Below are 13,891 nucleotides of genomic sequence, written 5' to 3' on the forward strand. Positions count from 1 at the left end.
GTTCATCAGCATGCATTGATTAATACAATAAAAAAATAATTACAAAATTGCTCATCCGACCAACTTAGTCGCAAAAGAGCGTTCCCAAATGGCACCCTAAACCCTCGTGGTCTTCCTCTGCGTCCGTACTTTTGTGACGTAATGCTTTGACTGTCGAGTTGAAGACTGCTGCAGAGCTCGCGCCGGTGCGGATCGAGGGCACATAAAGGCCACATAGGGGGCGCTCGCGAGCACCCTCGCTAAAATGACATACGGGACTCCCTACGGTCTCGTGGACTTAACAGACATTGGCCCGACAGTGGAAATGCGGCTATTGTGGCCATTGAAGACCGGAAGTGCACATGAAGTGTTCCATCTGGGACGAGGCCATCGAGTCTGGAGCGCTGAATGGTCTGCACCCCCTCAGCACCTGCGGTCAGCCTTCTCTGGCCCTGCCCCTGGTACATCGATGTGTTTTTGAAAATCGAAAATTAAATTTTTCCCACCACTTTTCAAAGCAAAGTTAAGCCACTGACGTCTGCCAATTGTATTCAGGCTTCCAAATTTACAAAAGTTCTGTTTCTTTGTGAAGATTATCATGATGACAAAACAAGCAGACGATTCATAAACGTTGGTTGATCACAGAGTTTATTCTCTGCAATAATCTGAAAGTCAGTGGAAAATCAAGAATATGCCCTAACTGCAGTGTGAGAAAGAAAATGGCTTTAATAAATACTTCGATTTAGCTAATAAAGTTAATTTAGCCTATAAATAAAACATTTTTCTATTTTTTTTAATAAACTATGCTTACTATTCTTTTTTTTTTTTAAATATATACTTTACAGTTAGTTTATTTATTTATTTTTACATAAGTGCCTAAAACTTTACAATAGGCGACTTTAAGATTTTCAGCCAATTTCTCTAAAGAGTGCGTCTGTCTCCGTGTTTCCTGTCACTTCCTGTAATCCACGATGAGATCAGATTTCTGCGTGGAAAAGAAATGCACTGCTTCATCGATTCGAAACCGATTCGATTTCGATAAGAAAGATTATTAGAATGTGTCTCAATGTGCGTTGATTGGCTCCTGCACGTGTCACTCACTGACTCGAGAGAGAGAGAGAGAGAGAGAGAGAGAGAGAGAGAGAGAGAGAGAGAGAGAGAGAGAGAGAGCGATGGGTGATGTGCGCTTCAGGAGAGCACTCTTTCTTCTCATCTTCACACACTTGCTCCAGATGCGTGTGTGAAATGTGGCTCACTCGGAAACGGTGGACTATCTGCACCATAAGCATCCTGCTGATAGTCTACAAGACGACAGATATCGGCAGGAATGAAGCGCATCAGAGAACTGGATTGACAAGGTAAGGTTACAGAGTGAATTACCTCCTCATCTAATCAGCATCGGAAGTCTGATTGAGCTGTAGTCTCTAGCACTAAACATTCATTTCTGCTCATTTGTTTATTGATTTGTGTCATAGACCTCCTATTGTAAACTATAGTTCACGAGCCCTGCTGTTGTTTCATCTCAACTGAATTAAGATCGATTCACACTGTCCTTTGTTTGAGTCGAAATGGCTTTTTTTGTTCTTGCACACCCTTGTGAAAAAGAAGTGCAACTGATTGTAATCAATGTGCACTAGTTGTGTAGCTTACTTTACATCTGAATATATTTATTTAATATGCTATTATATATTAATAAGAATTATATTTCCGATAAAAAGGTGCAATTTAAAAATCATCATGTTGTAATAACATAAATAGTAATAACATGACAAACGAGTTTCAGAAGAAGTGATTTTAAAGTATATTTTAGTTGCCATATATGCTTGCCAGATTTAGATCTGACTTGTGTGTGTGTGTGTGTGTGTGTGTGTGTGCGTGAGAGTTGTGTGTTGTTCTTTAAGTAAGAGGACAGCTCACAGACAGCTCACGCTCATCAGATGTGGTTTCCTTTAGTCTCTTGCACTCTGGTTGCACATCACTGAAAAACAGAAGTGGAAAAAAACTGACAGTAAATGTCAACTGAACCTAAAGCTGAGTCTTCTCACAGGTTTCGATGTGATTTCATGTGACATGAGTCTTTTGATGCTTTGCAGCGACAGTTTGCTCATTTACAAAATGCAGATTCGTACAAACCTGCTCCTCAAAGAAAAAGAACACCAAGCACTTCTAGTAAAAGTACAAATATCAAAAAATTTAATCAAGATATAAGCAAAATTACATGAGATACTACGTGTCTTTGTCTGAAAAATGTATCAAATGTAAGTTTGAGTTTATGCTTACAAAATAAATAAATAAAAGTTCTGAATCCAGAGAATATACCACAAAATCTTACAAAAACACAGCAACAAATGACTGGACAGATGACAACTCAAACACAATATGCTGGATAATGAGAACAGGAAACAGATCAGCAGCAGGGTTATGAGTGTGAACTGAAACTAAAACTAATAAAAAAAACATTTGCATTACTTGAATTAAACATTCGTTGAAATATAATATGTAAAACAACAACAACAAAAACTTCAGCTAGTTGCAAGACAATGTGCAATTTTCATTTAGGTGAAGTACTAAAAATAAAAAAATATAAAAATAAAAAATAAAAATGGGGAAAACACAAAGCAAAACTACTAAAACTCATACTAAAAAATGAAAACAGAAAATCAATACAAATAAAGGCGATGCTTTACTTTAAGGACCAATTCTCAATATTAACTGTTTACTCACATATTATCTGTTTATTAGTACTGATAAAGCACATATTAATGCCTTATTCTAGATCCCTTAATCCACCCCATACCTAAACTTATCAATGACCTTACTGAATATTAATAAACAGATGATTAGTTTATTAAGGAAGAAATGCAGGTAATGATCAGATCTAACTGAACAGTGATCAATGACACCAAAACACCGATATAACCAATCAATAACTCAGGAAAAGAGTTTTGTTTGGGTGATGTGTCTGTGAGTCTGATGGCAGCATGTCTTAAACTGGTTGTGCAGGTTTTTTTTCCTCTCTGATATCATGATGGATACCAGTGCTGCTGTACACGGCATGGTGCTTTCTTTTTGTTATGAGAGTATATTAATGAGTCTGACTACACAAACACAATATCAAACTTAATGCATCAGTGCCAGAGCGTGTAGTTACTGTTTGTCACATTGCCATTTGAACAGGAAGTCTGAGCCAGGTTCCTTCAGACTGATGGTCAACAGCTCTGAGAAACATTTCAGCTTTGATTTACGTGATCTGAGTGACATGGGAGTGGGATGGAAGAGCAATGCCACCCTTGTGACCATCATAAGGTGAGAAACCATGTGCTTCATGCTGCAACATTTGAAAGGGACGAGGATTAGAGATATTGCTTAATAGACTGTCCTGTGACTTGCTCAGAGCATGACCACACAGGGTTATTTTTCGAGTATGTTTTGCAGGCTGGTGTGGTTATGAACTTATGAGTAATCTGTGGTGTTTATTCATTTCAACACATGGAAAGGAAGGACGTACTTCGCTTCTTGGACGCGGAGAGAGACGTGTCTGTTCTCAAGAGCAGTTTTAAACCAGGCGATAAGGTCCGCTACGTTCTGGACCGACGCAGGACATTCGATATTTCTCAGACGCTACACAGTTTACTCCCTGAAGTCTCTCCACTGAAGAACAAGTCGTTCAAGACCTGCGCTGTGGTGGGAAACTCAGGCGTTCTGCTAAAGAGCAGATGTGGGAAGGAGATAGACAGCCATGGATTCGTTATACGGTAATGTATTTACTTCTTTGCGGTGATCTAATTATTACGGTCTTATGGCAAGGCACAGAGTCTAATAAGGTCTAAATGGTCATTTATCTCTCACTGCATCAGTGTTTTCCTGCTGGTAACTTGGCTTGGACACTATTTGATTCCCATTTTTTGGAAACCTGAACCAGGAGCAAAATCTTTAAGTAATTTAGAAGCTTTTAATACTTCACCTCTAAAATGAAAATCCATCTTTCCAAACCAGTGTTGTTTTAATTTCATTGAGATACAGTTTTAGTTTTTGTGGTAACACTTTGCAATAAGGCTCCATTAGTCAATGCATTAAATAGCATTAACTAACAATGAACAATACATTTATTACAGTATTTATTAATCTTTGTTAATGTTAATGAAAATACACTTGTTTATTGTAAGTTCATGTTAACAAGCACAACTTTTGATTTTAATAATGCCTTTTTAATAATGTTTACTAAAGTAGTTAACTAATGAACCTTATTGTAAAGTGCTACCGTTATAATATTCGATAAAATTTGATATTTTTATATTTATATAAAATATATTTATTTTATATTTATTATAAAAATATATATATTATTTTTAGATATTTAGTACTTAAAGTACTAAAATAGTTAAAATGAATGAGAAAGTGAGCTGTCCAGATGAAATAAAATTTTATTTCATTTCAGCTAATTAAGGATAAAAACGCCTGTTCCAAACATGTATGACTTTCTTTCATGAAACAAAAATGAAAGTATATTTAATTAATTATTATATTTAATGCACAGGCTTAAGCCCAGGGCCCTGGGCTGGGGGAGGGCCCCGATGATGCCGGAAAATATTGTAATCGGATTTTATAATTCGTTGGCTGTCCCTTTAAAATTACGCTTTATCGCTTTGCTTTGAATGCAAACCCGGTGATCTCAACCATCTGGCTGAAGCCAGTAACGAAAAATGAAAAAAAATTAAATTAAAATGAAAGAACCACACTAAAGCTGTGGATTATAATAATTTTTTGTTGGCGAAATACAGCGAAACAGACGATTTGGAGTCTAAAATGTTAGTCACTTGATATTAAGTTCTTGTTTATTAAACTGTACGCTGAATAAAATCATCACATTAGTAATCATGCTAATATTTGGTGAAAAACGGCACTCTTTGTGTAATATTGGTTAACATAGATATTAAATTATATAAATATGAAATATATACAGGGGCATATTTGAATTCTGAAGCATTAAGACTAAATCACGTGCACAAGTCTAATTTAGTCTGACTAGACTACATCATGTAGTGCATGCGTGCACAGAATGGGTGTGTTTTTGTTTGTTTTTTGTAAAGTGAGATGCATACTCGATAATATCAGATCGTTAAATCAACAATCACGATATCATATACTACATAAAACGCACACCCTACAGCACTGGCCCGATCGGGCAAGTGACCGTAACGTCTACTGTCCCGAGCGTCATTCACACTAGCCTCAGGTAATCGGGCAGTCCTTATTGTCGAGCCCTGGAAGAGGTAAAGCCCAGGGGCCCCTTATAATCTTAATGCGGCCCTGCATAGAGTGTTTTATTAATTGCAACTGAGGCTGTTAAATGCTAACAGTGACGCAGAAAAAACAAACAAACAAAAAACATCATAATAGTATGTGTGACGGATAACTTGTGCACTATAATTATAGCTATAGCTTTGTGTGAGGAACAATCTTTAATTTTAAGTAATTATTTACGGATAATCTGTCCTTTAAATCTCATCTGCACATGCATTAAATTCAGTTATGCTGTATGATTCATTTGAATTATGCTTGACATGGTTAAATGGGAATTTTATGATGGCTTTGTGATGCTCAGTAGCAGTGTGCATATTCGTCACAATTAACAATTAAGGCATATGGATTTGGACCGGTGTTAGCCTTATTTTATCCAAAGTTTTATGTTTAGTTTCTTCCTTAAATTGTAATTTATTTGTCTTAATTGCCTGTTCTGTGATCCCTGAGCAGATGTAACCTGGCTCCTCTGGAGGAGTTTGCAGATGATGTGGGTTTGAGATCAGACTTCACCACTATGAACCCCTCCGTGATCCCGCGGGTGTACGGGGGTCTGCAGGACGAAAGACAGCGGGACAGTTTCATCCGGCGTCTACAGCAGCTGAACAACAGCGTGCTCTGGATCCCAGCCTTCATGGTGAAGGGTGGAGAGAGGCACGTGGAGATCGTGAACGAGCTCATTCTTAAACACAAACTCAAAGTGCGCACTGCATATCCTTCACTCCGCCTGATCCACGCTGTACGAGGGTGAGTTATACCAATAAACATTCCAGAGTTCAATTTTTATTGAACACTTTTCAGAGTAATTACTAGATTTGAGCACTTTGACTGAAGTAACATGCTACATGAAAAATTTAACTTAACATAAATTAGATTCGATTAGATTCAATTTTACTCACATTTTGCAGAGTACAAGTACAATGCAATTTCAATTAGCATCTAACCAGAAGTGCAATTAGCCATTGTGTATTAATAAAATGAGAAGTAAAAAACACAGATGGTTCATTATTCAGAATGAAGAAGTATAAAAACATATGGTAAGTTTTTCGGAATGAGGTATTTGTAAATATAGAAACATATGGTCAGTGGCTAAATACAGTGCAGTGGGCATTATGAAGTAGACTGTGCAAAGGAATGTGCAACAATAATAACAGATGATGCTGTAGTTATTCATATATTCGAGGTACGTGTCTTTGATGGATGTCTTTGTCTTTGTGGTTGCCGTACCACACTGATGCAGTTTGTTAAGATGTGGGGGACATTTGAGCTTTCCTTAGCTTCCTAAGGAAGTACAGGTGCTGTTTTGATCAGAATGGTGGTGTTGAGGTTTTGTGGTTTGTGAGGAAACATTCTCAAAAACACACACACCCAGGAATCTGAAACTAGTAACACACTCTATTTCGGCCCCATCAATGTAGATGGGTGTGTGTAGTCCTTCTGAGTCCATCGGGGTCCACAATCAGTTGTTTGGTCTTCTGTGTTGAGTGTGAGATTATTGTCGGCTCACCACACAGCCGTGTGCTGAAACACCTCTCTGTAGGCCGTTTAATCATCGCCGCTCATCAGGCCTACCACTGTGGTGTCGTCTTGATTATAGAGTGATTATGGAGAGGGAGTAGAGAATTGGGCTCAAGACACAGCCCTGAGGTACGCCAGTGTTCAAGGTGAGAATGGAGGAGTTGTAATTGATAATCCTAACACACTGTGGTCTTTCAGTGAGAAAGTCTGAGGTCCAGTTGCAGAGAGAAGGGTTGATGCCAAGATCAGTGAGGTTAGATGTAATCACAGTATTAAAAGCAGAAATGAAGTCATTGAAATTGAATTGAATATCATTCTGACATAAGTGTTGCCTTTATCCAGGTGATCCAGGGAAGTGAGGAGAGCTGAGGTGATGGGCCTGTGAGGGCATGAATGCCTGTTCACATAAACTGAGGATCATTGTTGTTGAATTTATCTTCAATCCGAAGTTAGTATTGTATTTAGCAGCTCACAGATTGGCCCTGGATAAACTGTAGTCTTCCTGGTCGCCAGATTTGAAAGCTGTGTCACTTGCTTTTAGCAGGAGTTCAACTTCCTTGCTCATCCGAGGTTTCTAATTGGGGAATATTTTAAATATTTTATGGGTGGATAGTTTATCGACACACCTGTTGATGTGGTGCAGAACGGATCTGGTGTAGATAATAATATCTGTGTGTGAGTCAGTCCAGTGTTGGTGCACTCAATATTTTATTGTTTATGTTGTCTACGTATACGTATGTAGCCTATTTATTAAGGATGTCAATCTTCAGGAATATTCATAAAATATTGTCTAAAGATGAAATAATCAATTAATCGTCAACGTCAATACTAAAAACACATCAAAGACCTCCATATATCATGTAAACGTAGCCTATTTACTATTAATCTTTTATTACTAATAATAATTATGTACTTAAAAATACAGATATGATGCTTTCTTCATTAAAACTTCACTCTGAGTCAAGTCAAGTCACCTTTATTTATATAGCGCTTTAAACAAAATACATTGCGTCAAAGCAACTGAACAACATTCATTTGGAGAACAGTGTCTCAATAATGCAAAATGACAGTAAAAGGCAGTTCATCATTGAATTCAGTGATGTCATCTCTGTTCAGTTAAATAGTGTCTGTGCATAGTGAAATATTTAAAATGGGACTGCTGCATAATAAATGAAAATAACAGAAAGTATTATAGATGTTATGCTGGTTAAATGATAAATTATATGAAACTAACATATTGTATTGAGTCCATTTGTACAGTATGACAAATGTGCACTCGTATGAATCCTCTCTTCAGAACACAGTCATGATGTAATGACATGATGTGATATAAATAAGAAATGCATTGTGTGCTACAGCTTCATTGATTATATGTTTATATGATTATATGTTGGAGTGTAGTTTGAAAGGAAAATTGATTCCCCATTTTGTGAATTGCATATGAAAGAAATTGCATATGAAAGAAAAATGAAAAATATATGTATTTATATTAATACATTAGTGAGTCAATTGATTAATGTATCTGTACATTACTTTGCAATATCTTTTTAAGAGCCTCAGTCTCCCTTGACTTTTCTGACCAACCACTACTGAAATGGTTAAAATCTATACCTAAAAAGAACTTATAATAACATGAACTTAGTTTAATAAATTCTGTAAAGGTATTGTTTATTGTTATTTCATGACACCTAGTGCATTAACCAATGTTAACTTATCTCACATTTGCAAGGCTGCACCACAATCAGGCCAATCACATTCAGATCTTCCATCGGCGGCCAAACCCAGTCAACAACCGACAGATACAATCAGCTCTTGTCCTTCTTTTTTTCTTGTTTGGTAGTCTTTTGGCCATAGTACGGCAGTAAAGTTTTTTGCAATTTCATAAACTTCTTGAAAATGTTTTTCTAAATCACATTACACCAACATGAAAACAAAGATTAGATTTCTTAACTCACACTCGATTTAAACTAGTTTCTGTTAAGATTGTATGATTTAACAGCACTATCATCTAAAGTGTACCTTCACTTTATTAAGAGAGCATGTTGAAATGAGTTGTTAGAGACCCCATACACTCAAATCTAAAAGAAGTATATTTTATGTAACATTATACAAAGCAACAAAAGAAAACTTTGCCAACAATGGATTTTTTTAATATATATATACACAGGGCTTGACATTAACTTTTTTCTCACTAGCCAATGTGGCTAGTGGTTTTCCAAAGTTACTAGCAACACATCATTTTTACTAGCCACATTTTTGTTGTTGTGAAACCTGTACCTGAGAAAAGTTGACTATGGCGTGCAAATATTTACTTGAACTAGACTTACAACCGTTTTAAATGTAAAACCACTGTACACACCCAAATCAAGACTACATAAATGTATAACATTACAGGTCATTATCATTAGCTCTGATAAGGTTGTATGTAAAGCTTCTTTTTAAAATAAAACCATGTATTAAGACAAAGATATAAAAAAGTAGCTTCTTACTGTATAATAAAAGTGGTGCATGGATGTAGAAGATTAATAAAAAAAGATAAAAACTAAACTGAAAAAAAAAAACGTTATCATTAGAAACACTGTCTGTTTAAAAATCAGAACCAGACTCAGAATTACTTTATTGAACCACAATGGGAAATTCTTTGTTACAAATTGCAATGGAAAGTAGGTCAGTCTCAAAACCTCACGAAAAATGCATGCCATGGTTCAGACAAAGTTGCTTTTATCTTCATTAAAATTTGAGGGGAACGTTCCTCTCATCATAAAAACACATTTCAGTTTGTGGCATTTTTGTGCTCCGGCCCTAATAAGGACTACTGGTTAGGTTGCAACCCTCTACGGATACCTTGGCAATTGAATCACCATTGGCTAGTAAATATTTTAGTTTATATATATATAGAGAGAGAGAGAGAAGAGAGAGAGAGACAAGGAATTTGTTTTAGTGGCATAAGCTTCCTGTACACAGAGACAAAAAACAATTGTTTATAAGCCAGCCAGCTTCTTAACCTCTTGTCTGTAAGCAGACTCATCACCGTCCTGGATGAGACCGATGACTGTAGTGTCGTCTGCAAACTTCAGGAGCTTGACAGAGGGGTCTTGAGAGGTGCAGTCATTGGTGTACACGGAGAAGAGTATGGCGTTATTTTTGTGCCTCAATCCTGAGCTAGGAATTGTAAGTTTTGAGCACAGAGAACTATATTTTGCAAGCACATTACATTATATTTTGAACAGAAATGAACAACTGCAAAAAAAAGAAAACCGCTTGAGCAAAGAAAAAACGATTCCATGCTCAATAAATGTATTTGCTTGTTTGCTATTATCCATATTAACATGCAGTTATAACCCCTCTCATGCAGTTTACTCAGGTGCTCTCTCACAAACTTATTCTCTGCGCTCCTGTCAAGTCCCCCCCCCCCCCTCTCTCTCTCTCAACCTCTTAATTCTGTGCGCGCTCAACTGTTGACACACGCTCGCTCAACTTACAACAGTGTTACAAGTGTGCCACAGAATCAACCAATCAGAAAATTAAAGGTCAATTGTGATTGCCTGTTGGTCTCCAATCAAATCAAAGCGTGTGTCAAGAGTTGAGCGCACACAAAATTAAGAGGTTGAGAGAGAGAGAGAGAGAGAGAGAGAGAGAGAGAGAGAGAGAGAGAGAGAGAGGACTTGACAGGAGCGCAGAGAATACGTTTGTGAGAGAGCACTTGAGTAAACTGCGTGAGAGGGGTTATTATTGCACGTTAATATGGATAGCAAACAAGCAAATACATTTATTGAGCACGGAATCGTTTTTTCCTTGCTCAAGCCATTTCTTTTTTTTTTTGCGATTGTTAATTTCTGTTCAAAATATAATGTAATGTGCTTGCAAAATATAGTTCTCTGTGATCAAAACTTATTACTCGCTCAAGATCGAGGCACAAAAATAACGCCATAAAAGAGCAGAGGGGAGAGAACACATCCCTGAGGTGTACCAGTGTTGGTGGAGCGGCTGTTTGACATGAATTTCCCCAGTCTCACAGTGTTGCCTATCTGTCAGAAAGCTGGTGATCCACTGACAGATAGAACTAGGGACAGAGAGCTGGGCCAGTTCGGTCTGGAGAGCTTTTTGGATGATGTATATAATATTTGTTCAATTGCACAGTTTAAAAAAAAAATACACTTTTAACATCAGTCAGTCAAGCTTTATAATAATCAAGTATTTTTTTAATATAGCTTAAGTAATTAGAAATAAATTTTGTATGAATGCATATAAGCCATTTTAACTGAACATTTTAAGTTGAGAGGTGGTTGTTTTTTTCTGTCATTCAGTGTTTCTGACAACAACAAAAACATTGGGGAAAAAACTAACAGAAATACTGATTTGATGACTTGAATTCTGACAATAAGAACTATAAAACACACTAAGGATTACTAAGGATTAATGAGCTGCTGGATTCATGAATATTAATCAGGCTTTGTGCATTTGCTTGAGCTGATTTGCTGAAATCAAAACAGGGGAGATAATAGGTGAGCGCCAGCCAATGGGATTGCTGTTTGCACATTAACTCTGCCCACTACCGGAAAACCCAGCTGTTCTTAAAAGATGAAGTCTTCCATAGGAACGCTGTTATTTTGACAGGAAAATACAACTAAGAATATTGTTTAAATGTAGCATGTCAATTCACTCACTCTCTTTCTCTCTCTATGTGTGTGTGAGAGAAAGCGACGGGGATGTGTGCGTCTTCACACTAGAGTTTACAGTACATTAAACACTGGTGTGCTGCGCATCCACTGAGATGAACTGAGAAATATCACAGATCGCTTGAAGGGAGTTGTAGTGTCATAGTGTCACACTGCAATATGACTTATTTCAGATGCCTTTTAAAAACATTATAATTATTCTACCCGCCAAAGTGGCTAGTTGGAGTCACTGTGTTACCCGCCACGAGCAAAATCCACCCGCATTTGGTGGGTTGGCGGGTGTTAATGTCAAGCCCTGTATATATATATATATATATATATTTTTAGTTGTTGTTGTTGTTGTTGTTGACTTTTTTGGTCCTTTCTTATGCACCTATCCATTGCCAGCAGGTGTGCGATGATGTTTGCTAATTGATGTAACAATATACAAAAAATAAAAGCAACGAAAAAGACAAAAGCACTACAACTTTGAAAAATAATAATAATAATTGCTTTAGAAGTCTGTTGCCAGTGTGACTACAAAAGGTCCAGCAGACCCTAATCAACCAAAAATATTCAAGGCATCATCCTAATAAATATAATGTGAAGAATACATGTGGAATAACTAGGAATGTTTTTTTTTTTCTTTCTTAGGTTCTGGCTTACAAATAAGATCAATATCAAACGGCCCTCTACTGGATTGTTGATGTACACAATGGCTACACGCTTCTGTGATGAAATCCACCTGTATGGATTCTGGCCTTTCCCCAAAGACGGTAAAGGAAATCCCGTTAAATACCATTACTATGACGGACTGAAATATCGCTATTTTTCCAGTGCGGGTCCCCACCGGATGCCGCTGGAGTTCAAGACGCTGAAGACGCTGCACAGTAAGGGTGCGCTCAAACTGACAACCTCTGAATGCACGTATGCTTGACATGCAGCTGATGGACGGACGCTCAAGAAAACAAACTCAAATGACAGAAGGAGTGTGCCTTCTACTGGAAACTCTTACCGGTTCATCCCGAGACTTCCGGTTCATTTACTATAGAGAAAGTGCAATGCTTTAGACACTGAACAAACTTCCAAATGACAGCTGAAACAGTCCTGCTCAGTGCTTTAAAACTGTATATTAGGATCTTGGTAAGCGATCTTGTCTGAAAATGGCTTACTCAAAAGTTGCCAAAGATGCTGTTCCATCCGTGTTTGAGTTTGAGTTTAGTTCTTTGTCTGTCCTGTACTCTTTAGTATATAGAAACATCATTATTGTCTGTTTCACACAGTTCACAGATCTCCTTGGTCACACATGTCCAAACGGCTTCATGAGCAGTTTCTTTTCAGTTCCCTTCTAAGGGAATAAAAAACCCTAAATGTGTGATGTTGATGAATTTGCTGTGAATATGGGTCATTTGGTGAGTGTGTTTTCTCCCACACTATCAATTTTTTACTGACATGTAATTTTTATAATACTTGATGATTGATAATGATTTTCTGTTTATTATCAGGAACACATTTCTGGTTTGTTATCAATGAACCGTGTGGTTGCACCTAGAAAAGAAAAGAAATAAAAACACTGGTATATATCGTCCTCAGATTTACACTGTGTGAATGTGATTGAGTGTGTTATGTGTATGTTGTCTTTCTTTATCAAATGCTCTGGTGCATGTCAGAATGTATCGGCATGCATGAAACAGATGACTTGAATATAATAATGCCTTACATTATTTATGTGCCATTATATTGTGTATGTTACTGGTCGAAGTGGCTTGAGAATGGATTATTAGTAAAAACATTCGGAGCAGATTGTTGATGCAGAACTGTTTTTATCTCAAATGATGAGCAAAAACTGTACATGTACTGTATGTATAATGTATGTATAATGTATGTGCTTCAGGGCTCTCTGAACGAAGGCATCAGTGTCTTACAGTATTCATTATAGTTTTTCTGCTTCAGTGTTTTATTCTTTTATTTATTTTGTAATGTATTTTGTATTTTTAAACAAATCTTGTTTTTATTTTATACTTCTTTTGTTGTTGTTGTAATTTCTTTTGACAGTTCTGAAGTTGATTTCATGTTTTAATGCCAAATTTCTATGTGGAAATACATTTTAGACAAAAGCATAAATCATCTCCTGAATTTGTGCCCACAGTGAAGTGACGTGTGATACGCCTACATGAGAAATCAATATATGAGCCTGTTCCTTCAACAGCACGACTTTACAACTGAATAAAACAATACAAATGACTAATAATTAAACTGATAAAGGATTATATCTAGATAGATACTCTAAATTACAGTTTACTCTAAATTAAACCAATTAATAATTAATTAAATATATACTATATATTTACATTCGTGCAATATTTTGCCACTCGGTGACTCAGTGAGCAGTCCACTGCATTAACGTATAATCATGAAACTCATTGTACAAGAAC

The 13,891-nt window shown here is 36.8% G+C and overlaps 1 protein-coding gene across 2 annotated transcripts; it reads left to right on the plus strand.

Moving 5' to 3' along the window:
* Nucleotides 1-1,110: 1,110 nt before the first annotated feature.
* On the plus strand, nt 1,111-13,580 carry LOC128021438 (CMP-N-acetylneuraminate-poly-alpha-2,8-sialyltransferase). Of its 2 annotated transcripts, XR_008185544.1 has the most exons (6): nt 1,111-1,337; nt 3,157-3,285; nt 3,477-3,734; nt 5,734-6,027; nt 12,111-12,868; nt 12,962-13,580. XR_008185544.1 is itself a non-coding variant. In XM_052608596.1 (5 exons), the coding sequence occupies exons 1-5, from the start codon at nt 1,159-1,161 to the stop codon at nt 12,391-12,393; spliced, it is 1,143 nt and encodes a 380-aa protein (XP_052464556.1). In that variant the 5' UTR covers nt 1,111-1,158; the 3' UTR covers nt 12,394-13,580. The 2 variants fall into 2 exon arrangements, 1 of the variants encoding a protein (XP_052464556.1); XM_052608596.1 differs by having other exon boundaries at nt 12,111-13,580.
* Nucleotides 13,581-13,891: the final 311 nt, after the last annotated feature.

Source organism: Carassius gibelio, chromosome A10 (assembly GCF_023724105.1).
Source record: "Carassius gibelio isolate Cgi1373 ecotype wild population from Czech Republic chromosome A10, carGib1.2-hapl.c, whole genome shotgun sequence".
Taxonomy (NCBI): domain Eukaryota; kingdom Metazoa; phylum Chordata; class Actinopteri; order Cypriniformes; family Cyprinidae; genus Carassius; species Carassius gibelio.